Consider the following 24,146-nt stretch of genomic DNA (forward strand, 5'->3'; position numbering starts at 1 on the left):
TTTCTTGATATGAATTCACTTAACTTGTGAAATCGATAGGATCATAAGACACCAGCTTTAGCCAGTACCTGAGCCCTTTCCTCTCTATTCACCGGCGTCAATGGCTCTCCAGTTTCTAAATACTGCCGAACATTATCCAATACTAATTTCTCGCCGAGCCTAATAGTCCCCACTGAGAATCCTCCATAATGAGGCTGGATAGTCACTCTGTCGCTTGTTCTAAAAAATTCACTGATTTCAGGCTCTGTTTCAAAGACATCAAGACCAGCGCGATTTATCTTGCCACTCTCAAGAGCGCGTTGTAAGGCTGCCTCGTCGACAATTGCTCCTCGCGCAGTATTAACAATATAACTTCCATCCTTCATCAGCGAAAATTCACGATCTGAAATCATATGCCATGTTTCGGGAGTAAGCGGACAATTGATTGAAAGAACATCGCATTGTTGAAGTAATTCGTCCAAGGTATTCACGTACTGTGCGTCGAGCTCACTTTCGATTTCTTTTGGAAGAGGACGACGGTTAAAGTACATAATCCGCATGTCGAATACCCTTAGTTTTCGCGCAACTTCACGGCCAATATCGCCCATTCCGACAATTCCAAGAATTTTTCCTTGGGGGTCGTCGAATAGCGGTAATCCATCGCGCCAGTGTCCGCTCCTGGCTACTTTCTCGGCTAAGGAAGTACCTCGCAGAACCGCCAATACTAGAAAGACATGTAGATCAGCAGTTCCAACGGTTGGTGTACCTGGAGTATTTGTATACCAGGCTCCATTCTCTGTGATCCAATCGACCTCAACGGAATCGTAACCTGCGCCTCCGCCGGCAAACATCGGACAAGGTAACACTGGCGTCAGCAGATCTCTATCGAAAGGCTTATAATGAGTCCAACCAAACAGCCAAAAACACGCATCGTATGTAGTCGCGCGTTGAGAGCATATTTTTTCTATCGCAGATATCGTGGCCGCGCGATTGGTGGGGTACACATAGTCTATATCGTAGGCTGATTCAAGGAGAGCGAGCTCAGCGAGAGCGAAACGAGGTTTGCCGATCGCAAGAATTCGACGACGAGCCATGATTGACATTTTTTTCTGTTGTTTTTTTATGAATTCTAATAGCTGATCAGGCCGGAGAATAACAATGCCTATATAATGACGGCGTGTGAATGGAATTAGCTTGAATGCACGGCAAGTTTGCGCCGTCAGTAACTAGCTTATTCTCGACAAGAGTCATGCTTAATTCCGAGCCTGTAGATTCATGATCTGACTGCTTAAGGCAAACAATTAACAAATTTCCGCGTTAGCATACTGTTCCTGTATCTCCGTAGCTAGAGCAGGGCTCGTCTGCATATCAAAGCAGTACGGCTCGTATCGATCCATATCCAAGACCTGTACCGAGAATTGGATTCGATTAAGAACCGCTATCTCCGCAACACCTAACCCAACTTTAGAATACTAATTACATAATGGTGATATAAGCAAACACGTCTAATAGACTCCCAATAGGTGCTCGGGCGTGTGCAAGTACTGTATTATATAATCACTACACACCGACTTTTGGAATTCAAAGCATCGCCAAATGCAGTAAATTAGAAAAAGAAGCATTTGAATGTAATTAAAACCATTGCTTCAATGCCTTCAAATTACACCGTCGCCCTGACTCTACTGACTCACCATACTGACATGGCTTTGAGGGCCAGGTCGTGAATTTGTCTTAAGCTCAACGCACCACATACTGACCAATTGACTGGCTCTTAAACGTTTGCAGGTCGCTTCTACCGCTTCAACAGTGCAGGGCTCCTGTTTAGTACTTAACCGTAGTATAATTTGTCTGTTGCTCTGCGCGGAGACGACGGAGGCGCCAGTGAGGGTGGATGTCTGAAAGTTGAAGGGCTTTGATGTTTCCGACCTATACTTGAATCATATGCAGACAAGAGAGACCGGAAAGAAGTAGAGAATGATCCAGTGCAAGCTCTAAGCGGCTCTTCTTTAGGCCACCTTCTTCACTTCAAGTAGATGCATGCGGTATTTAGCAGAAAACAGACAGAGTAAGACTGAAGATGATTTATTAGGTAGGTGCGAGTTAACGATGCAGTCGTGACATGCGCCGTAGAATAGACGCAAAAATGACTGCAAAGCACAAGCTGCCGTTTTGAGGGCTGGTTATAAACACAAGTGAGGACTAAGGTCCTAACAAGTTAACTGTCTGAATTCAGCAATTCGGTTACAGATCTCTTACCGATTGGCCAAAGTCTATTGTGTATTTCGCAAGAGCCTTTATATCTTTTTTGACGCCAACCCTACGTTGACGTAGTCTGCAATTGCGGCCTTTTCAGCAGTAGAAGCAATGGGACGGGTGTGGTGCGCCAAAGGGTCTGTACTAAAGTCATGGTTATGTTTAGAGTGCCGCCGATCAGACTGATGATTCAAGGCCCAGATGCCATCAACCATCTCTTGTGCTAAAACATAACACATACAGCCAGGTGTCGCTTAAATTTAGTGTTACATCGCCGTGAATTCGTTGGATCTGGCGAAGAACCAAATTGATTAAGGGCGCAGAAAACTGTAAGCCTGCCAGAGCATTCGTTATTTGACAGACTTAAGCGCAACCCTGCAAGGCAATTCACATATTAGACAAGTGAAAGATGACTTCTCGTGGTTCGCAAACAGCTTCGCGAGAAAGCGCGTTAAGGTCATCGAAAGATAAAGATGCTATTTCGTGGTCAAATTTGGAGATGCCCTTGAAATCAAGTCTGTGCGCAGTGATTATATAATACTGTTTATTTGCACACGCCTGTGCACCTGTGCTCAGCTGAGGACGCGCATCGTCGATCTTCACAGGCGCGCTGCCGCACACCTACCGGATCTAACAGGACTTGGGCTATGAGTGGCTTCAATGCAAATTCTCCGGGTAGTCCCGAGTCCGGCGTTGATAAGCAGAAACAGCATTTGAGACAGCTTTATCCGCAGCAATATCAGCGTTGGGCGCAGCCTCCAGTATCCTTGTTACCCTTTGTGCCTCTACAGGTCTCCAATAATGTACATACTTACTCCGAGATGCTTCACCATTCTCTTTAATGTTGATTTTTTGACATCTTATTTGCAGTCGAGCTATGTCCTGCCCCCGATAGCAGGGTACATTCCGTCGCCGCCGCCGCATCCCCCACCACTACTACCGTCTCCGCTCGTCCACATGCAGTCACATAATCTCCCACTAACCTCAATACAAACCCCGTCCTCACAATCTTCACCTACAAATTACGCAACTCCGTCAACTTCCGGTACGAATGGATCGGCGGCTCACACACCCAAGTCGCCTCTGGCGGCCACGACCGCTGCTCCATCGCCGGGATCCAGCGATAAATCTACTGCGGCGTCGTCGTCGTCGTCGTCGCTCAGCAGCCGTAAAGAGACAGGCCCGGACGGTAAATCAAATCCTAGAAAGAAAACTCACTTCAAATCTCGAAATGGCTGTTTTGTGTGCAAAAGACGAAAGATTAAGGTTTGTCTTATTCTCTACAAGAGAAATGTGATGTCTCGATATTAATGCTGTCAATATAGTGCGATGAAGCGCGACCGCGATGCAAGAATTGTGTGAAACACAGTGCGAGCTGCGAGTATGCTTTAGGCTCCAGCCGCTCAATATCTCCAAACAATACGGCGTCCAAAAATTTACTAGATGCGACTATTCCAGATTTATTTCTAGGCAACGATAATGATGATCCTAACAGCATTGCTACTGCGCAGGCGGATCTCAACATGCAGCATCTCTCACTTTTAGTTTATTTTTTTGTCGGCGTACTACCTTCGCTCACGCATTTACAGAACCCAAGAACTCGGGAAATGTGGGTAAAAGAGGCGCCTGTGTCTGCGTGTCGTTATCAGTTTCTAATGTACTCTAACCTCGCTATTGTATGTTCACATATAATTGTCACCTCAACGCGTTTACCAGCTCTCGATTCTAATGAGAGTTCCGAAAATCGAATGCGGCGGCGTGCTTTAAGAAGTCATTATGCAGCTCTGTGCTTATATTACCGGCAGCGCGCGTTTGAGTTATTTAGAGCCGCGCTCGCGGGCAATACAAAGGACGTAGAACTTTTGCGAGCCGCGTTATTCGCCTCAGTTCTGTTATCGATTGATGGGTTTGCTTTTCCTGAAGGAAGTGGTGCGCTATTGGATTTAGAAGAGGAAGAAGTGGAGGCGCGACAACGAGATGGAAGAACGAACCACGCACGACGGCAAGGCGAGCAAAAGATTAGTTCGATTGACATTTGGATTCCTTTGCATCTTGGTATTGGCGCTTTCCTCCGTGAATTTGAGTCGATGGGTGTGACGCTAGGCGAAATCCACGAGTCATGGGTTTTAAATTGGGATATTCTGCCACTCAACAAACCGTATTTCAACTACCTATCCGATAATATCGCGCGTACTTATGGTCCTGCCGCGGTAGATTTATGTCAACAGCCCATTACGGCTCTTGAGCGGATACTGACGCTGCAGACCACGGCGGAGGGAGCTAGTGCCATGAGCGAGAACTGGATCGTGAATACCACAGGCGGTTCAATCGAGCGATATTTGCTAGCATGGCCATTTACATGCACAACAGAATTCTTACATCGTTTACGCGAGCATGAGCCTCCAATGCTAATTATTTATCTTCATTATTTAAGCGTCTTGCGATACGTTCTTTGTCCGCAGCGCTGGTGGGCGGTTGTTACTACGCGTCGTGATATTTTGGCCATTATAGCTTCGTTACCAGGAATTTATGACGTAGGAGGAAAGGACCGGTGGAGAGACTGGGTAAAGTGGCCTTTGGCGCATCTGGATTTTGATGTTCTTGTAGAGATAGGGTGAGTTTTTAATTTGGTTTATTTCATCCTTTCCATTGAACACTGCTTTTGTTCGTTTTGTGTGGTTAATCGCAATTGTATTGTAATTCAGAATGAAATACCCTCAAAATTAAAAGATAATCTGTAACCCTACATAAAAGAGATTGATGTGTAGGGTTATAAGTAGGGGTAGGGTTGATAAAACGCAGTCACAGACGCAGCGAGGATGGCCGGCCATATTAGGTTTAGCAACGGAGAGCGTGCGAGATTGAAGGAGGAATCTTGAACGACAGCAGGTTAATCCACTATCGAAATTCGCAGCAATGGGTATGTTAGTATATAAATATGAAGTTTGATTCATATCCTTTGATATATTATATCTTCTAACTTCTTGATTTTTTGTTGCAGTTAATATTCCCAAGACTCGACGAACATACTGCAAGGGCAAGGAGTGCCACAAGCACACCCAGCACAAGGTCACCCAGTACAAGGTACGACTGTCTTTACTGATCTAATGAAGTTGGCACAGTGTGGATCTAATATTGATTCTGTTTTTATAGGCTGGTAAGGCTTCGCTATATGCCCAGGGAAAGCGCAGATACGACCGCAAGCAGAGAGGTTATGGTGGTCAGACTAAGCAGGTTTTCCACAAGAAGGTATGTCTAATACATTTTCACAAAATGATTATAAAGAAGGGGGGAAAACAGTAATATTAATCATTTTCCTTTCTCAAAATATAGGCCAAGACTACTAAGAAGGTCGTTCTCCGTCTCGAGTGCACCGTCTGCAAGACCAAGGCTCAGCTTGCCTTGAAGCGATGCAAGCACTTTGAGCTTGGTGGTGACAAGAAGCAGAAGGGACAGGCTCTCCAGTTCTAAATATCTCGAATTTTTATATCTATCTTATATATACAGATGTTGCTGATTATAATTATTTGTGATGGATCGTGAACGTGTACAGATAGTTCAAAATTATGAATTGATTTTAGGACAGGAATTGCGTCCTTATAATAATATCATTTTACGAAACTCGTTAATGACCGGGATTCATGGCGCCAGGCGACGAAATAGAATTAAACAATATTGAAAACATAACTAACCCCGAACCGACACCTAAACTATACCAAATACAAATGCAAATAAATGCTTTGAAACCAATACCCATACATATAAATACACGAAAATTACATTAAATATTCACTGTCCCTGATATACTTTCGACATTTGAAAAATCAGTGCCAAATTCACAAGCATTTGATGCTTCATCAATAAGCGAGCTTGTAGTCGGAATGTGGTCCACGACTTGGTCATCCCCTGCAACTCCTGCCATATCTCCAAAAGACTCGCCTGATTCTAATGCTGAAGGTGTAGGACTCCGATCGCGATCTCCTATACCATCTAGTGATTGACGTAGGTATCTACCGGCCAATTCCTCTGTAGTAACTAAGTCTCTAGCCGGATCGCGAAGTGGATCTGTAGAAAGGTCAAGGCGACTTTCACCCAAGTTTCTGAAAATATTACTGAATCTAGATAGCGTTGTCCAACTGCGTGCTGTTCGAGGCTGCTGCTGCTGCTGCTGTTGTTGTTGTTGTTGTTGTTGTTGTTGTTGTTGATGAGAGCGGCGGTAGTGGCTACGAAGAAATTCATCGGAGTTGTCGTCCGCAGGCGATGTCGGTTGTCGCACAGGCACCGATTGTCTCGGTCGCTGTCGGGAAGATTCAAAAGATTGCTGAATCTCTTGTTCTTCCTCGGCAGTAGGATGCGACGGTGACGCTGTATCAGACTGAAATGTATTGTGCTGCTGTACACGCAAGTATCGTGCTCGCTGGCGGCGCAGATATTGACGACGGAGAGTCTCTGACTGCTGTGTAAGTATTGGTGGAGTTGGTACCTGAAGCGGCGAAATATGAGCTGTAGATGAAGAAGATGAGGAATCAAAGGAGGAAGAAGGGCCTTCCGCGTGTAAGGGAAGAGGAAACGGAAGATGCTGAGGGATTCCCGACGGGATGTGGAGTCTGCGACGGCGATGTCGCTGAAGAGCTGAGTCACGGATAGCAAGTACGGCAGTATCTGATGCACGAGAGTCGGAAACAGAATCAGAGCAAAGAGAGGACTGTGATACAGAATGGCGGCTGTGGAAAAGAGAGACAAATAGGTCTTCGGTAGATGTCGGCGGCTCTAGTTGAGTGGGTTCTGCAGGTTGACCGGAAGTAGACACGCGCCGGTCAGATTCTGCATTCTGATGAGCACTTGGAACAGAGTTATTGCTTCGAGAAGCATCATCAAGCCTAAAGCGTTGTCTCAATCTCGGCGGATTGAAGGCATAATAAAATTGCGAATATTCAGGCGCAGCGGCAGCTGTCGATATACTGGCTCTTTCGGAGTCCAAGTAATGCTGCGGTAATCTAGGTTCCAGTCGTTCCATCGCCGAGCTAATATCGTAATGGGTTCCGGTAAGTGGTCGATCTTCCGAGGCGCTGTTATCAATTAGCCGGTTCGTACGCAGCAAGCCGAGGAGCCTCGATGAGCCGTTCTGTTCCTCAGGATCGGCTTGCGATGAAGGCGAGGAAGGAGAAGAAAGAAAGTCGTAAGGATCAGGCTCTGTAGTAGAATTCAGACTCTCACGCCCACGAGTCGCCCACGATGCGTGCTCTAGAGTGGTCAGGGAGGAGGTGTGGGGCTCAAGGTAGCGTTCGAGAGAGACGGTGGAAGGCCTGCTTCTCTGACGCGGGCGCTCAATGTGCGAGCTAGAGTCATGGCGACGCTTAAGCGGATCAGAAGATCGAGAGTCTAGCCGAGAAGGCTGAGAGGAGTGCCAAAGTGGACGGCCCATTGGGAGCGAATGAGAGAGGAAGAGGAGACGCAGACAGAGGATGAGACTGGATTGCGCAAGATGTGAGAAGCGAGCAGCAAGGATGACGCAGGGTAACCGTATTAGGTAATATGTTACATAAATAAATATGTAATATATTAGTAATATTGTTGTTGTTTATGCTTGCTTGAGGGTAGTTTTAAATTCGTCAAAATAAAGAGAATAGCATAGAAGACGGGATAGATGATAAGAAGAGAGGAAGAATAGAAGAAGATGAAGATGAAGAAGAGGAGAAGAGGACCCTTCCATAAACAGCAAAAGCTTCTTCTTATTTAGGACTTCTTAAGCTAGATTAGTGCAGTTCCATCATTAAATTCTAGCCAAGTGCACTGAAAATGACCGATAAAACAGATCTGGTATTCGAAAAATCATTTATATCTTTTTTATTTACTATTCTCTCTCCTTTCTTCTTCTTCCAGGAACTGATCCTCTCACGCGTACGCGTTTGCCACGCGTCGTACAAGGTTTAAGGGTCAGGGCCGGCTTCGGTCTCCTTTGCTCGCAGAATCGATAAACACATTTACAATTCTCACTTGCTCTTCTCTTCTTATCGTCTTCTTATCTTCTTTTATCTCATTCATTCATTCTATTATTCTTTCATTCTTTTTCTCTTTTTTTTCCTCTTCCCTTCCTCGCTATGCTCGCCGCCGTCTCCTCCTTCTTCTCCTCCCTTCCCTTCTCCTCAGCCTCTCAAGACAAGCCCTCCCGCCTCGTCCCCACCCCCAGTAGCCTTGCACTCGACGCAAATCCTTACGGGACTTCTACAAGGCCAGTCTATGAGCCTGGAATGCGGTCCGTTTCCACTGCTTCCTTACCTTCGGCTGCCTCCTCGCACCACACCATCCAGCTCCAGGACTTTTCTGAAGGCGCTCCCCCTGCTCCCCCAGTCCCCCTCTCCTGGGCACGCATCAGCCGCTGGGCAGAGAAAAACTACCCGGAGCTCGCAGACAACATCAGTGGTCCGGCTCTTGCCTCAGACATTACGTCTCTGGAGCGCGCCATAGACTGCTCGCTTCCTGCAGACGTGCGCTCATACTTCTTAGAACACGATGGCCAACTTGAAGGCGGCAAGCCATGCGGTCTTGTCTACGGCAATGCTCTCATTAACTCGGACGAAGTAGTCTCTATATGGGAAACTTGGCGCACTATCGCTACCACCCTCGAGCAGGATCGCAACGAGGTTTTTGACGACGACACCCCTGCGGGTCCCTCATCACGTCAGCCGCCTTTGCGTCCGCGAGCGAACAATTTCACCGCATATCAGACCTCGGTCCCGCATCGCGCCACTCAGCCTGTTTTTGCATGCACAGGCTGGATCCCGCTTGTCAAGGATTTCTGCGGAAACTACATTGCCGTTGATCTTGCTCCCGGCCCGACAGGACATTGGGGTCAAGTCATCATCTTTGGACGCGAGTATGACCGCAAGTATGTCATTGCTAGATCATGGGGTCATTTCCTTGCCATGCTTGCCGATGACTTTGAAGAAGGACGATGGTCAGTTGACGAGGATTCTGAAGAGATGTGGTACGTTTCTAGTGGTCGCATGCAGTCCTACTTTGATGTTCTCAAACGTCGCGTCGAGCGCGCAATCGCCTACTCGCAGCGCAAACAGCAGAAACAGCCACAGGCGGCACAGGCGGCACAGGCGGCACAGGCGGCACAGATGGTTAAGAGCGCAAGCGCAGACTCGTACTCGAGCAGACGAATAAAAACCGCACCGCTAAGTCTGCACCCGTCTTCTGCAGGAGGTCGAGTTCCTGGCTTGACTTCGTCGTCTGAATCGAACCTACTCAGTGATCCGGCCACTCAGCCTGCCTCTCCTGGTGTTGTTTCGGCGCGTTTGCCGCGAATACCGAAGCGTGCTGTCATTGTCGAAGATAAGAGTCTGACTGACGATTCCGAGGCTTCAACGAGCTCTACTTTGTCAACAACTGAAACCGCAGTTACCATCCCTGCCAAGCCTGAAGATTTAGAAGCAGAAGAAACCGCCACTCCTAAAGTAGAGAGGCAGAAACAGTTGGATGTGCCAGATCAAGAGTCATCGACTTCTGAAGCAGACCCTGAATCAAAAGTCGAGCTCGAGTCGCAACCTGCTATTGAGCAGTCTAAGAGTACAGAAGAAACTGCATCAGAGTAGATTTATAAAGCTCTAGCTGATTTTCCTTTCCTCTTTTTTTTTTTGCTTTTCCTTTTATAAATTGAGTTTTTACTTTTATTCGGGTTATGTTTCTTTGTCTATATAGTTTTTCAGTTAGGTTCACGTTTTGTGCATTGTGTTTTTATGATTTATGTCTCAGTTTGTATTATTTTGATGGGTGTTCAAAAGATTCCTTATAATCTATGCTTATTTTAAATAAGGCCTACTTATGGATACCACCGTAATTCAATCTGAAAAATTAAATATATTTCATCACCGCCAAAGCAAAGCCCGATAGTTCCATCTCCAAGGCGGCGATAACGGTCTAACACCACCATATAATCTGGGAAACACGTCTTCAAAAAAGAAATACACGTGTCCTACTGCTATTCCCAACAAATCACCTTTCGGGATCGCATTATTTAAAACTAACGAGAAACCGAAAAGTACCCAAGGTAAATACGGCGCCGAAAATACAAAGAGACCAAGGAAGGATAAGCGAACGGCAGGATTTCTTCGAGACCAGATGTATACCAAGCTGAAACTCAAGGGAGATCCTAAGAATAATAATGATGCAAAGGGAGAAAGCAGTAATAGAGAAGTAGCAGAGTATAAAAGTAGCCAGAGGAAATCAAGTGTGTTGTTTCTGAAAAATGTATCTTCTAGCATCCGCGAATACCGCGACATGAAGAATAAATGGAACACGAAATCCAGCGACAACGGTCCGAAATACAAAAATGTTGTAATAAATCGCCAATACTACATTTCCACCATGTCAGCTCTCGGGATCTTCAAATTGAATATCATCATACATCACTACATACCTGCTGCTTCCCAACCGCAGTATGAAACGAGAAGAATAGCTGATACGGCGACAATACTTCACATTGTACAAGCGCAGACGTAATCACCGATAATGTAGTCCAATACCTAGTCACTGGCGGCACTTCAAAAAACCATGCTTCAAGTGGAATAACGTTATCCATATCTTTTTCGGCAAATCTCTCGTCTCAATCTCTAGATAATAAGGCTTATTGATGTTGTGTACTAATTCTCTGGGCGTGTATCAGTTTGCTAGTGTAAAATTCATGATTTGCCGGCTGTCAAAGAAGCCGTATCACTGTTTCTCTCCGTGTGGAAAAGATTTAACCTCAATAAATAAATTCGCGACCGCTTTGTATCGATAAGATATCTATAGAAGGGATAATTGCTCTCTCTCGGTAAGGTGGTTTGGAATAGAACTTCGACACCAATGCGGCTTGGCTGGCCACATTCTATCTGCTTTCAACTTCAGCACATAAATTACCTTGGATAATTTTAATAGATAAGTATCATTTTAAAGAACTCGATTTATTGATTAACCAAATAGCAGACCAGAAAAAAAAAAACTAAAGCAAAATGAAACAATAATCTAGTATCGTTCACCTTATACTTAACCAGCATAAAAAGAATAAGAACACATGCTACTCCTCCTATGCTATCAGTACACCGTCAACCCTACAAATTCACATAAATTCACAAATAACTAGTATATTTTTTCCCTACATAATTCTGTTTCCGAAAAGTCTAAACCACTAACCACAAGCTTCCTTACGCCACGGCATTGATCAATCGTCGCTCAGATTCATGCTGCGGAATACCATCGTTGTCCATAGTACCCAACCACTTGCGCGCCAAAAAAAAGGCAACGATAACAATACACGCAATCACGCCGACAATACCGAAAAACCACCCAAGCGTATTTTCATCTTCTTGGCCCGGTACGCGAACGTTCATTCCAAATAAACCCGTAATCAGATTAAGCGGCACGAGAATAGTACCCAGTAGCGTCACTTTGGAGAGCATGTTTGTCACTCGGTTGTTAGCATGGAAAGACTCTACCTGCAGCTGCGCCAGATAATTGGCGTGCGACCGTGATAAAATCTTTTCATACGCAGAAAGATTCTGGTACATAGTCACAATATGATCCTGAATATCGCCCAGGTACAGTCCAATCTCGCTCTTTGGAGCAACATCCCACTGCTCATTGCACCGCTTAGCAAACATCTTGATAACGTCTGCCTTTCCAGAAAGAAGTCGCATAAGCGTCATGACCATCTTGCGAGCATCGCCTATACGCTTAAGCATGTTTCCAAAATCAGACTCCCGCGCAACAAACACTAAGTCTTCAATCCTATCAGCTTCTTTCTCAATCTCATGAATAACAGGTGCAAATCCATCGGTTATGTCATCAATCAACGCATAGCAAATCCAGTCAGCAGAAACAGTGACGTAGTCTCTAAGTTGTCTGATTCGACGACGCACATTCGCCGTATGGTCAAACGCAGAAAAGTGGAACGACATGATTCCGTCGCGGAAGACAATCATGTACATATTTAACGGCTCCATGAACTCCTCACTGTCCTTCTCATGCTCAAAAGTACGGAAACAGACAAAATAGTACGACTTGAAGAGCTCGACTTTCTCTCTAGTTTCCTGTACACGAATATCCTCAGTCGTCAACGGATGAATTCCGAATGCCTTTGCAAGCATCTTCATTTCGGTATCAGTAGGATCAACGCAATCAAGCCACCAAGTACCATTACGACGATCAAACAGATCCGCAAAAGTCTGCTCAGGAGCAGTCAAAAGACAAATCTCAGGCGCGTGAATAGTCTCCTCGGACTCGGAGCAGAAAAGACTGAAGCGGTCCTCGGCAGCAGCAAGACGTGCAGCGGCATCAGGAGGCAGGGTGCGGCTCTTTAACATCTCGACGTGAGCGTCCACAGCCGCACTTTTCTCATCTGACGAAGTTGAGCCCGAAGACGGAGCGGCCGTAGTCGCAGTAGAAGATGCAGCAGCAATAGCAGTATTGTGGTGGATATCACCTGCAGCTCCAAGCATACCAGCACTAGCACTTCCAGGCCGCTCACCAACAGAAAAGGTCAGTCGACGAACACCAATTACGCCGCCAGAGCCGAGATCATTATCGGCGCGACGCTTGAGAGAGGGATACCACTGCTCGAGTCTCTGTTCAGCGGCAAACTCCTCGATTTCGTCAAAATCAATACCATTTATACGCTGGTGCTCAAGCGGCATCGGGAAGCACACGTCTTCTTCTGTCTCATCTTCAGAATTTACACGAGAACGAGCTTCAGAGTCAGAGTCCGATATTGAGGCAGCAACCTCAGTCGCAGGAGCAGGTCCCTTTTCATATGTTCCACTTTTGGTACTATCAACTGAAATACGGTGACCGTCGGGACTCGCAAGGACACTTTCGGGAACCTGAGGATCGACGACAAAAGTAGGACGACGCGGTCCTACATAGTCATTCGAGGTGCGGCGCTGACGTCGACCGCGACCGGGGGCGCCAGCGGCAGATGTGGGGCCAGAAGGCTGGTGACGATGCGACGCGTTCGATGATGCGAAATCAAAACGGTTGAGCTCGGCAGAGGCCGATCCTTCGTTGCTGTCGAATACGATAGGAGGACGAAGAGATGACAGCTTACGTCTCACGGGCTCGGCAACCTCATCAACAGCTTCTGCCTCGTAGTCATTATCTACGATCGCAGATTCTGCAGAAAAGGAGTCGACACGCGGCTTAACGCGGCCCGCCGACCCAGCGGAGCCGGTCGTGACGTAGATAGGGCCGTGCGGGATACCATCCGAAGCGACACTGCTGGAAAATGAGGCACCGCGAACAGGAAGAGATTCGGGTTGGTTGCGGTGATCATACAGTTCGCTTGCGGATTGCACAGGAGAGGGAGAGTTGGGACGTGAAGGATCCATTATCTAGTGAGAAAAAAATTGAGGTCAGCCTCTTTGATCAGAGCATCAAGAGAGCAGGACAGGACATACTCAAACACGACAATAGCACTAACGGATGAAGATGAGTCGAATATAATCGCAGGGGAAAATCCGGTAAAACCCGGACAAAAGAAGATCTGAAGGAGCCAGAATGGAAGATATGCGCGGAGCAAGTCGAGGTGGTACAGGTCAACAAAGGCTTTTGAACGAGGAGTCTGACAACTATCCACGATCTGAAGATTATTTTGGAAAAAAAGCTAAGACAGATAGTCGGCGTATAGAATAAATACTACTAGCAAAGTAGCACTAGCAGAGGAAAGGCGCTTGAAACACGGTAGAAATATTGAGGGAAATAGAGTGAGTATGGGCAGTTATGGCGGCTTCTTGGACGCTTCGCAGAAGCGGAGGCGGCGCAGAAAGTAGAAATAGAATGCCAGATTGAGCAGAAAGAAGGAGCAGGCTGTACAAGGAAAAGTACGCCAACGAGGAGTTGAGAGAAGAAGAAGAAGAAGAAAGCCGAGGCGGTGGAAGAAGAGGAGGCGTGAAAAAGAGCGAAGCCGTACAAAGAAAGCAGGCCGCACGCCCGCCGCAACGCCACTGCTCCAGCCACGGCTGCCCCTGCCCAGCCCGGCTAATGTGCGCAATAAGCAGTTTGTACTCTTTATCTCCTATCTTAATGCTTACTGCTCGAAATAATATATTCTATTTCCTCCTCTAACTGCCACATCAAATACCCTAGCAACTACCAAATGTACAAATTGCTCTATCTCTGCATATCTATCAAGGCCCATAACCGAAATCCGTGACTCGTCAGCATCCCATTCAAAAATAGCAATCATAATACACCGGTGTGCGAATCCAATCTATAACCGAAGATAAAGAAGAAAAAAAAAAGGCAATAAAAACAATAGGCAAACCACAATCGGCCATAAAAAGCAAATCCAAAAAAAGAAATAATCCAAAAACAAAACAAATTTTTTTATCGCTCACTTATCGTATCCTTCCTCAACAACATCATGATCACCCACAATGCGCAAAAAGACCTGCTCCAAACTAGCTTGCGAAACAGCGTAATAGATCACACCAATCGCCTTCTTGTCTGCCTCGATGGCCTGGAAAATCTCAGAAACCTGCATCTTTGGGGCGCCTTCACCAGCCGAGGTTTGCACGGCAAGTTTAACTTGGCCGTGATACATCTTGTCTTCGATTCGAACGGTATGGCCCTTGAACCGTTGCTGGGCCCAACTTACGACGCGCATCATTTGAGCGTCGGTCGCATGCATGCCTCCCTCGCACACAAAGTGCAAGTAGTAGGCATCACCATAGCGTTCGCGCAAACGATCGGAAGTGCCCACTGCAAGCAGGTTCTTGGCCAGAATACCTGCGCGAGAGCAGAGAGCATCCGCTTCCTCCATAGAATGCGTAGTCAAAACAATACTTCTACCAGCAGACACGTTGGCAAGAGTACGCCACATCACACGCTTACTAGCGGCATCCATACCGGAAGAAGGTTCGTCGAGTAGTAACACAGACGGATTAGCCATCAGTGCAATTCCGAGCGACAGTTTCCGGCGGTTTCCACCCGACAAGCGAGCAGCCATACGAGTCGAGAACCGAGTAAGTCCAACTGCGCGCACAAGAGCTTGCACGTTATGCTCGACCTCACTACCCTTAAGACCTCGTAGACGAGCGTAAAATGTCAAAGTCTCGAGGACGTTCATTTGGTCAATAGCATCAAATTGAGGGCACACACCCAAGTGAGTACGAGCTTGGGCACGGTTATCGTTAACCGAAATACCCTCAACATAGACACCACCCGCAGAAGGAATTATCTCTCCACGGATCATATTGAACGTAGTAGACTTTCCGGCGCCGTTAGGACCTAACAATGCGAAGCATTCACCTCGCTCAACACCAAACGAAACATCCTCCACGGCAACAAACTTGCCAAATTGCTTTGACAAGTGAGCTACTCGAAGACCATCACGTCCGTCGTCAGGACTATCAACTCGCACAATTTCCTCAACAAGATCTTTATCGAGTAGCGCAGCCTTGGCTTCAGCATCCTCAACTTTGAACTTGGACGAAAAGCGAAGTCTGAATCGACCAGAGTCCCACCAAAGCAACACACCATACAAAACGAGTGATTGCATGGTAAGATACAGAATCGGGCCGCCATATGCGTTGATATCGCCATAGTAGCTGTACTCCTCTTCGTCGTCACACATCTCAGTAAACAAGTTGAGCGACAAGAAAAGAGCCTTAATAAGATTAGGCATGGGCGCAAATGCAGCAAGCGCAAAGTGAACCTGCTTGACAATCATCTCGGTCTGCAACGCTGGCGCAAAGGTATTAACGGCAAGATAGGCAATCAGATACACAAGGAAGTAGATGCACTGGAACGCGGCAGTCAATGCAAAAGCTGCTAATTGCGTCGACGCAATAAGGGAGACGACAAACGCAAACAGAGTCGAAGCCACACCATACATAAACATGATGATAAACACATATCCCAATCCGTACCAATACGGATTTGCTGCTGCAAAGATAATGACACACACGATAGAAGATAACAAAATCAACGAGGAATCGAATAAAAGATATGCAGTCCATAAAGGCATCACTCGCAGTCCATTGGAATAGTGAAGTGCACGCACATGTTGAAGGCGTTCCATGGTTGGGTACAAAGCAGAGAAGGCAGGGTACGCTCCCATTGCCAGACAGAAGTAGATAATGAACTGAAGAGTATCACCCATAGTTCCAATCCAAGGGAATTGGAAAGGAGAGTAATTAGTAACAATTAAAGCATTACCCTGCCCACGAACGTTATCCATAGCATTCAACACAAGAGGGCCTGTTACAATACCAGCTCCGTCAACACGAAACGCCATAGTAGGCTCATCTCCAAGATAAATACCGCCAGGCTGGATAGTGGAATAATTCATTGCAATAGCATATTTGAAGTCATCAATGCTCTGAACCAAAGTGATATTGTCTCTTAAAATATCAGTATAGTTCACCGCTTGGCCGGCCAGCTCATTGTTAGGTCCATTATAGCCTTCAAGAGCAGTCATGTAAGGACCAATAGCATCAAGAGCGCCATCATTATCTACTGCACTGGGACCAACAACCACCTGGAGGGGCTGATTAGTTAGATTCCGAGTCGAGATATCACGGAAAATCTGTTCGGCGACATTATCCTCAGCTTTGCAAGAACCACCAGGATAATCGCGAACAAAGAGCATAGTGATTCCGCCAACAAGAATGGGGAGGAAAAGAATTCCTAAAACAGGTAAAGGGTGACGACGAGCGACAATGATACGTTTCCAGATCATAGTCCAAATTTGCTCTATATATAGTTAGTAAAACTTAGCGTAGACAAAAATAAATATAATCAAAGATCACAAACCTCTCATGCCCACAATTTTGCCAACTTTGAGATCCAAGCCGTTGTTATAAGGCTTCAAAGGAGTCTTCTCGTCATCATACAATAACGAGGACGATTCACTTTCAGTCGAGCCATACGACTGCTTCTTTTCCGAAAGAATGCTGCTTTCGTTTTCTTCAAGCAAGAAGTCGTTCTCATCCAACAGCTCCTTAATCTCCTCATCAGAGTCAGCAACTAACTTCAGAAACACGTCCTCCAGCTGCGGTCCAGAAACACGAAGTTCCTTATGCCCCTGCCCTTCGAGGCGCGACACAAGCTGAGTAACTTGAGATCCATCAGCAGCTTCGTAAACTTGCTCACGGCCAGATCCAGGAGTGATCGAAAAGACACGGTAGCCATTTCCAAATCCTTCCTTAAGCTCGACCGGAGATCCAGTAGCCTTCAACACACCACGTGCCAAAATCGCAATATGGTCGGCGAGAAGATCAGCTTCGTCTAAGAAATGAGTGGTAAGAATCAGCGTACGCTCGCCGCGAGAAGCAAGCAGAATATCCCAAATTCGACGACGTGAAAGCGGATCCAAACCAGAGGAAACCTCATCAATACAGCAAACCTTTGAACCTCCGACAAACATAGCCGCAAGCTGTAGCTTACGCTTCTGGCCACCGGAAAGATTCATCGATAAGAACTTACGCTTGGGGAGTAAATCACATTGAACAACGAGATCCTTAACTTCTTGATTCAGAGTCGACTCAGGAGAACCCTTGACGCGACCCCAGATTTTAATGTGCTCCTCAACGGTAAGCTCGTCCCACATGACATTTTTCTGCGGGCATATTCCAAGAGAGGTAGTAGTACCAAACTCAATAGAGCCTTCAGATGGTTTCTGAATACCGGCAATCATCTCTAGAGTAGTAGTCTTACCCGAACCATTGGCACCGAGCAAACACGAGATTTCACCAGTACGGAATTTGACGTTCAAATCATTTACCGCAACAACAGGCGGCAATTTTTTTCCGCCGCGGAAATATCGGCTAATGTTGAATGGATGATAAATCTTAGAGACGTGACTGATGGATAGGGCGTTATCAGGATCCTCGACAGCGGCACCGGTGCGGCCGTGAGAGCCGTACAAAATGCGCTCGATAGCCATTCCAAGGAAGAAATAGAGCGGAATTTGAACAATAGCGCCAATCCACAATACACCGCCAGCAATAACTCCAGTAGGAGCCACGGATGTCAGCGCGATACCCATTACCTCCCGCTCAAAACGAGCATTGGTCTGCATGTAGTAGACATAGTTCATAGGCGGGAAAAGGAATCCAAGGGCATAAGCAGCACCGCCATCCTCAGGGTGCATAGTCGATTGAACGGTGGTCATAATCGCGAGGAAGACGCAAATACCAGTTGAAATGATGCCGGCAAGTTGAGCCTGCTTGAATGGCTGCGCAAGCATCTGAGCCCAGGCAACATTCGCAAAACCGTTAATCACATGGAAAATGATGATTGAGGCAATGTTTGAGTTGTAGAACATTGTTTTACCAACAGCAGCTCCTACAACGACCCATCCGGGAAGGTACAAGCCCGAGTACGAGATGAAGAAAGACAAGTGACGCGCGACTTTGGAGCAGCCCATGCTCTCGAGCAAAGTCGACAGGCCGAGCTCGCGCTCAAGAGCCACAACACCGCATAGATGGTAGATAATTCCAATCATGGCGATGAACATGGCCGGAGACATATACTTAATCAAAACCGACATATAACGAACGCGAATATCTTGTTCGTGCTCTTCCTGACTACGAGAAGTGTATGCAATCACATCAGGAGCGTCAGCGGTTTGATCGAGGTCCAAAATAGCCGAATCAACAGCCCCTAAAAACACATCAGCATGATATATAATACATCATACACTTGAAAATACATACACTGAACAGGCAACAGATAGCGCTCGACATCACTTGTGTGATCATCAACCTTAACACGGAAAAGTCCAGCGTCAGCGCGCATGGTGTAGTTATACATTCTGTTCGTAGGATCAAAAGTATTCCATTGCACTGCACCAATACAGTTTGAAGCCCCACGCAGATTTTGCTTGCAAATAGTAAGAAGCTCGATTTCATCCTCGATTTCATGAACTTGCTCCGGAGGAATACCGTATGTGACTTTCATCATCAACTCACGGACTTCAGGTGTCACGGTTCCATTTTCCATCATATAAACGAAATCTCTGTCACCAATAGCTTCTGTGAGAGGTCGAATAGGTGCAGGATCAGCGACACCATAAGTTGCTGCGGGCACGAAAAGATTACGCGCATAGCCCTATATTGCAAAGCTCGTTAGCTGCCTACTTTGTCCAGACTAGATCAGCTTCAATATTTTTTATTTTATTATTCTTACCAAAATCCACATAAACGCAACGGGAAAGACAAAGGCCCGGAAAATGGTCCAGAACCAAGTCCGACGAAATGTAATCGCAGACTTGATGCACAAGGCATAAGTCTGTCGATACACGGCTGACTTGCGTTCAAAAGCTACCATATTTGCCGCTATCAAAAGATTGCTATATCAAGCAAAAGCCTAAGATACCGTAGCTCGCAGTTTAAAAAGTTAAACGGGAACAGGAGTTGCTGATATTTCAAACGAGCGCGTGGGTAGAAGAGAGGAAGGAAACGTAAACAGCACAATTAGTCGTCTTATCCAGCCGGCAGCGTGAAGTAAGTCACTACCGGTTCTCTCTGGATATGTTCACAAGCAAGTTTTTGTGACTTGTACCTGCTCTTGCGGCGTATCAGCACGATAACAGGCTCAGGCTCAGATATGCTAAGCCGTTTTGGTAATTGATATGAACCTTAATTTGAACCCCCTTTGCTCCGCTCGTATCCGCAATCTAGACCGATATAGCTACTGCGAGTCTTGCTCTTGCTCAGCCCTGGTGGCGGAAAGTAATACAAGTAAAAGTCTGATCTGGAAAAAGGAGCATTAACATGACATTTCCAGATTAGCTATCTGGTAGAATACTTGGCTGAATAATTGGCTGAATAATTGGCTGAATTTAGCCTCTTCGCTTGTTTAACCAGGATTGGCAGCTAAGAAGCAAACGATAACGCAAGATCTAGAACCGAATCAATTGCAAGATATCAATCAGTCGATATATCGAAAAGTCATACCGTAAAATATAGTAAGCATTTATTCACATTGTACATATTAGAAAAACAATAATCAAATCACAGATACTGCATATATATATAAACATCGCACCCGATGACAGTAGCAACAAATAGCAAAAAGAATAAAAAAATAAAAAATGAAAAACGCACACAGGCACAACAACCAGATATTTCACCAGCATTTGTAAGTAGTTATACAACCCACATCAAGCATGGTTATTACATACAAGGAGGCAAAGAAAATATACAAATCAGCGACATCAGAAACTGTAGAAGTGTCAACACAGATTGGCCTCTAAGAAAAGAGCAGAAAGTACAAAAACATAAAAACATAAAAACAAAAAAACTAGCCAGAGTCCAAAACGCAAGAGCTTAGCATATATATATATGTAAAAAGTCAATATGTATAAAGGGTCACCGTCGAATCCACACCCCCGATGTTCTCAAATTCACTAACAATCACATCACGAATAATAAAAAGCAGAAGTGCGCGAACAAGAGCAAAGATTATCATACCCAGACTGAGAACTCCTATTTCCTCGTTTCCCATACATCAGCACCTAATGTACGTTTGTTACAACGGTTCGATCGTCTTTGATCATATCACTCAAGCTTGAGATCGGAGGCGCAGAGGACGCACTTGAGAAGCTATTTTCGGCCGACCTTATTTCCTGAAATGTCGGCGGTGGCGTGCTCGTCTCGTCAGAACTTGAACCATCCGAAGGAGTCTGCTGCTCTGCCGAAACCGATGAATGCGGAGAGACAGCAAATTGTGTTTGCTTTTCCGTTGCAGACGAAGATAGTGGTGACAGAGGCAGCGGCTTATCCGTAGAGAGATACATAAGTTTTTCAATCGAGACCAGATGCTTACCGTAGGAATATTTCTTCAGAGCTTGCAAATGAGGAGTAATCTTAAGCACCAGATTGTCTCTCTGCTGACCACTGGTCACATCAAGCAGCTTCTGAATGACATAATTTGCAAATTGGTCTTTCATCATTGCAGTCAAAGGCAACGATCCATCTGACTTCACTCTCAAGATCTCGTCGATGACAGTCTGACGTTGTCTGCTATCGCCATAAACAATACATTTCTCCACAACATTAGAGGCAAATTTATGTTTCGAGAACTGCAATACGTTGTCTCGAACAACCATAATGATTTTTTCCCGGTCCTCAGGCTTCCCGCGCTCAATCACATGCTGAATCACATAATTTCCATACTGATCTTGCACAAGGTAAGAAGAATACGAATGTAGTTCTTGAAGAATCGAGTTTTGTGCTTCATCATCGCAGTGCTCCAGCATCCGCTGAATCACTCTGCATCCGTAGGGATGAGTAGCAAGATCATAGACCTGTTGGTTGAAAGATCTAATAATGAACTCAATATGCTCAGCAGGAACACGCTCAATAGCCTTTTGGATAACGTGATTTCCATTTTGATCTTTAACACATCTCAAAACATGGCCTTCAAGCTCCTCGACAAGCTTTGCTTGTTGATCAACCAAAACATGCTCAATAGCCTTCTGAACAACACGACAACCATACATCTGAAGTGATAAGGTAAGCATATGACCCTCCATTTGCTTCGCCAAAATCGTCTTCTGCATCTGATTGCCGTGCTCAAAAAACTTTTGAATGACGTAGTTGCCAAAGACATCAGTCATAAGCTGTAGCGAGTTTGATCGAATCTCTCCAAAAATTGTTTCCTTTTCATCGCTATTGGCTGTTTCAAGACGCTGTTGAATGAATCGCGAGCCGTGCTGGTCTCCGCTAAATTCAACGACATGCCCATAGATATCCTTCAGCTCGTACTTCTTTCCCTTACTGCTTCTAAATTCTTCCAGCAGAGGAGACCGAACTCCGTGAGGAAAGTCATCCGTAGCAGCAGATGAAAGAGTAGTTAAAGGCAGAGTCTGCCGACGGTTGAGGGGAGGTGGGGCTGAAGAACTAGCACTTTGCGAGCTATTTCCAGAAGTAGGTCCACTGATGCTGTTTCGAGCAAAGGAAGAAGAAGAAGTATATTCAAACGTAGGTGTCTGACCGCGATACATATTCGACCCAGTGGCCGAGCTCTGCTTCGTCGAAACAGACAGCTGAGGCATTTGCGTCGATCGCGGTCGGTGCTTCTTACCAGATGGCATTGGAGGAATTCCTTGAGCACCCCGCTGCTGATGCTGCACCGGTAACGGCACCTGCTGAATTTGCTGAGGCTGTTGCAGGGAGTTTGCACCAAACTTTGGACCGCCGCCAGCAGGACTGATGGGACTGCTGTAGTATGCTTGAGACATTGGCCTATTTCTATAATCGAAGGAAGAATCAGCAGAAGGAGACATCCCGCCTCGGGAATACTGCCGAGGGTTGCGAAATTCCTGCAGGATATCAGTCTGCACTGCAGGTTGATTGCCGCCGTATGACATATCATATTCCGACATCGAGGAAGTTTGCGAGTGCATCAGCATGCGTTGCGACTGGTAGAACCGTTCTTCATTATGAGGTCCTGCGCTCCACATAGGCTGTCGTTGAGGAACCGGATAACCATCAGACACACCATAGTGCTGCTGAGTAGGAGACGTAAAAGCTGACGTCGACGACGAGAAAGACGGAAAGGGTGAGGAAGAAGCAGACGAACCGATCCGACGGCGGTCATCGTATATATTGTCCATTGAGGGAGAAGAAACTCCTTCAAGTTGCATAGTCTTCATACTTGCCAGTATTTCCGCATCGCGAGTGGCCTCGGCAATCGAGCCTACTCGATCGCGAAGCTGAGCTGCAAAGGCCATCTGAGGAAATGGAGACTGAATTTGACTACTGCTATTACTAGTAGAGCCCGAGCTGTTGATCATAGTAGCCGTGAGATTGTTGTAGATAGGAGGGGTAGATCCTGAACGTGAGGGCAGTATATCTTCATCGGTGCGTGTTTGCGATGTATGTGACAGAGTAGGAGAAATGGCAGAAGAGGGTTCACTGTAATCTCTAGAAATTGCTGATGGACGACGTGAAGCATACTCCTCGCGCATGAGATGTTCGTCGATAACGGCGGCAGCGATATCTTCCTCATCGACAGCTAAAGTGTCATCACCCGCGACAATCGAAGCGTAGCTGTTGCCAAACGAGTACTGGGATGTTTGCTGGGTCTGAGAAAGCGTAGTGGAAGCGTGGAGAGAGTTGGGAGAACGCATCCCTATCAGCATGCCAGATGACCCATTGTTAGGCACTTGGCCGTGAGAGGATCCAAAAGCTGAGCCCATTCTTTGGCGCTGAGCCATATAATACGGTGGTGAATCACGCGGTGAATCGGAACGCTAAATGAAGGAAAAATAGTGTAAGTAATAATCAAACAAAAAAAAGTGCGATTGCTCCGACAGTGGAGGTTGCAGGTGCGCGCTCCTCGAGCCTAGGAAGCACAATAATAGGGATTCACACGTACATCGAGCTCGACGGGCAGCTTCCGTGCACCAATAGGTGACATGTTTGGGTTCTCTACGGCGGGTGCCCAAAGAGGCGAGCGAGAAGAAGAAGAATTGCCAGACGTCCATGGACGCAGATCGAGGTCGGCCTCTCGATCGGATGATGGAATTGTGGCGCCGGCGGCAGCTGTGGTGGTTGCGCGAGACGACAGCGGGGACGAATGAGAAGCGATGGCATGCTGAGCAAGCGGAGACACTTCATCTACATGAAGAAATAAGTCAGAAAGGGAGTTTTGAAGTAGAATCAAGGCGACGGATGATACGAACCAGGATGGTGCGAGGTGGCGGTGAGCGGGGACGCGCCCCAGATGCCCCAGTTAGCGTTTGCGGCCATAGGTGGAAAGAAGGAAGCAGCGAAAAGAGGAGCACGCAATTAGACAGCACGCATTGCACGCAATTGGTGCGGGCAAGAGGCTGAAGAGAGTTGGCGGCGGCGGGGAAAGGGGCGGAGAGCGGGCTTCGAGATGGTGAAGCTGGGGCGCACGCCAGTCGAGAACAGATAGGC

At 46.4% G+C, this 24,146-nt stretch overlaps 10 protein-coding genes across 10 annotated transcripts; 3 read left to right on the forward strand and 7 right to left on the reverse strand.

Moving 5' to 3' along the window:
- Positions 1-41: 41 nt before the first annotated feature.
- Positions 42-1,082, reverse strand: V2V93DRAFT_389810 (uncharacterized protein; the record flags this gene model as incomplete). Its single annotated transcript, XM_066912372.1, has 1 exon — positions 42-1,082. One exon carries the CDS (start codon positions 1,080-1,082, stop codon positions 42-44), a length of 1,041 nt encoding a protein of 346 aa, XP_066767764.1.
- A 1,142-nt stretch (positions 1,083-2,224) lies between these two features.
- On the reverse strand, positions 2,225-2,643 carry V2V93DRAFT_363842 (uncharacterized protein). Its single transcript, XM_066908703.1, has one exon. The coding sequence runs from the start codon at positions 2,469-2,471 to the stop codon at positions 2,274-2,276; it is 198 nt and encodes a 65-aa protein (XP_066767765.1). The 5' UTR covers positions 2,472-2,643; the 3' UTR covers positions 2,225-2,273.
- On the forward strand, positions 2,629-5,103 carry V2V93DRAFT_363844 (uncharacterized protein). The gene is made up of 3 exons (XM_066908704.1): positions 2,629-3,035; positions 3,103-3,498; positions 3,558-5,103. The coding sequence occupies exons 1-3, from the start codon at positions 2,880-2,882 to the stop codon at positions 4,848-4,850; spliced, it is 1,845 nt and encodes a 614-aa protein (XP_066767766.1). The 5' UTR covers positions 2,629-2,879; the 3' UTR covers positions 4,851-5,103.
- V2V93DRAFT_363845 (60S ribosomal protein eL42) lies at positions 5,104-6,003 on the forward strand. Its single transcript, XM_066908705.1, has 4 exons — positions 5,104-5,152; positions 5,234-5,316; positions 5,386-5,481; positions 5,566-6,003. Exons 1-4 carry the CDS (start codon positions 5,149-5,151, stop codon positions 5,701-5,703), a joined length of 321 nt encoding a protein of 106 aa, XP_066767767.1. The 5' UTR covers positions 5,104-5,148; the 3' UTR covers positions 5,704-6,003.
- A 383-nt stretch (positions 6,004-6,386) lies between these two features.
- Positions 6,387-7,657, reverse strand: V2V93DRAFT_363846 (uncharacterized protein; the record flags this gene model as incomplete). Its single annotated transcript, XM_066908706.1, has 1 exon — positions 6,387-7,657. A coding segment is annotated over one exon (1,271 nt), but the record flags the coding sequence as incomplete, so codon positions are not given.
- Positions 7,658-8,214: 557 nt separating this feature from the next.
- Positions 8,215-10,078, forward strand: V2V93DRAFT_363847 (uncharacterized protein). Its single transcript, XM_066908707.1, has one exon. It carries the CDS (start codon positions 8,334-8,336, stop codon positions 9,831-9,833), a length of 1,500 nt encoding a protein of 499 aa, XP_066767769.1. The 5' UTR covers positions 8,215-8,333; the 3' UTR covers positions 9,834-10,078.
- V2V93DRAFT_111639 (Derlin) lies at positions 9,970-11,121 on the reverse strand. Its single transcript, XM_066906753.1, has 2 exons — positions 10,658-11,121; positions 9,970-10,592 (listed from the first exon to the last, which is right to left on the reverse strand). The coding sequence occupies exons 1-2, from the start codon at positions 10,817-10,819 to the stop codon at positions 10,107-10,109; spliced, it is 648 nt and encodes a 215-aa protein (XP_066767770.1). The 5' UTR covers positions 10,820-11,121; the 3' UTR covers positions 9,970-10,106.
- On the reverse strand, positions 10,972-13,789 carry V2V93DRAFT_111656 (uncharacterized protein). Its single transcript, XM_066906754.1, has 2 exons — positions 13,671-13,789; positions 10,972-13,604 (listed from the first exon to the last, which is right to left on the reverse strand). Exon 2 carries the CDS (start codon positions 13,599-13,601, stop codon positions 11,424-11,426), a length of 2,178 nt encoding a protein of 725 aa, XP_066767771.1. The 5' UTR covers positions 13,602-13,604; positions 13,671-13,789; the 3' UTR covers positions 10,972-11,423.
- An 816-nt stretch (positions 13,790-14,605) lies between these two features.
- V2V93DRAFT_320516 (uncharacterized protein) lies at positions 14,606-19,545 on the reverse strand (the record flags this gene model as incomplete). Its single annotated transcript, XM_066907322.1, has 4 exons — positions 14,606-16,968; positions 17,029-18,879; positions 18,933-19,326; positions 19,405-19,545. 4 exons carry the CDS (start codon positions 19,543-19,545, stop codon positions 14,606-14,608), a joined length of 4,749 nt encoding a protein of 1,582 aa, XP_066767772.1.
- A 1,097-nt stretch (positions 19,546-20,642) lies between these two features.
- On the reverse strand, positions 20,643-24,101 carry V2V93DRAFT_111664 (armadillo-type protein). Its single transcript, XM_066906755.1, has 3 exons — positions 23,909-24,101; positions 23,602-23,843; positions 20,643-23,476 (listed from the first exon to the last, which is right to left on the reverse strand). The coding sequence occupies exons 1-3, from the start codon at positions 23,973-23,975 to the stop codon at positions 20,735-20,737; spliced, it is 3,051 nt and encodes a 1,016-aa protein (XP_066767773.1). The 5' UTR covers positions 23,976-24,101; the 3' UTR covers positions 20,643-20,734.
- Positions 24,102-24,146: the final 45 nt, after the last annotated feature.

The sequence above is a fragment of the Kockiozyma suomiensis genome (assembly GCF_038497685.1).
Source record: "Kockiozyma suomiensis strain NRRL Y-17356 unplaced genomic scaffold V2V93scaffold_2, whole genome shotgun sequence".
Lineage (NCBI taxonomy): Eukaryota > Fungi > Ascomycota > Lipomycetes > Lipomycetales > Lipomycetaceae > Kockiozyma > Kockiozyma suomiensis.

Bases quoted from the DNA above. Each gene is read 5' to 3' on its own strand.
- V2V93DRAFT_363842 (XM_066908703.1), bottom strand. From the start codon at position 2,471: ATGTGTTATGTTTTAGCACAAGAGATGGTTGATGGCATCTGGGCCTTG.
- V2V93DRAFT_363844 (XM_066908704.1), top strand. From the start codon at position 2,880: ATGAGTGGCTTCAATGCAAATTCTCCGGGTAGTCCCGAGTCCGGCGTT. The intron at 3,036-3,102 runs GTACATACTTAC...TCTTATTTGCAG, and splicing joins CTCTACAGGTCTCCAATAAT to TCGAGCTATGTCCTGCCCCC. The intron at 3,499-3,557 runs GTTTGTCTTATT...CTGTCAATATAG, and splicing joins GCAAAAGACGAAAGATTAAG to TGCGATGAAGCGCGACCGCG.
- V2V93DRAFT_363845 (XM_066908705.1), top strand. The intron at 5,317-5,385 runs GTACGACTGTCT...CTGTTTTTATAG, and splicing joins ACAAGGTCACCCAGTACAAG to GCTGGTAAGGCTTCGCTATA. The intron at 5,482-5,565 runs GTATGTCTAATA...CTCAAAATATAG, and splicing joins AGCAGGTTTTCCACAAGAAG to GCCAAGACTACTAAGAAGGT.
- V2V93DRAFT_363847 (XM_066908707.1), top strand. From the start codon at position 8,334: ATGCTCGCCGCCGTCTCCTCCTTCTTCTCCTCCCTTCCCTTCTCCTCA.
- V2V93DRAFT_111639 (XM_066906753.1), bottom strand. From the start codon at position 10,819: ATGGATAACGTTATTCCACTTGAAGCATGGTTTTTTGAAGTGCCGCCA. The intron at 10,593-10,657 runs GTATGTAGTGAT...GTGGAAATGTAG, and splicing joins CTGCGGTTGGGAAGCAGCAG to TATTGGCGATTTATTACAAC.
- V2V93DRAFT_111656 (XM_066906754.1), bottom strand. From the start codon at position 13,601: ATGGATCCTTCACGTCCCAACTCTCCCTCTCCTGTGCAATCCGCAAGC.
- V2V93DRAFT_111664 (XM_066906755.1), bottom strand. From the start codon at position 23,975: ATGGCCGCAAACGCTAACTGGGGCATCTGGGGCGCGTCCCCGCTCACC. The intron at 23,844-23,908 runs GTTCGTATCATC...TTCTTCATGTAG, and splicing joins CGCCACCTCGCACCATCCTG to ATGAAGTGTCTCCGCTTGCT. The intron at 23,477-23,601 runs GTACGTGTGAAT...TCCTTCATTTAG, and splicing joins AGCTGCCCGTCGAGCTCGAT to CGTTCCGATTCACCGCGTGA.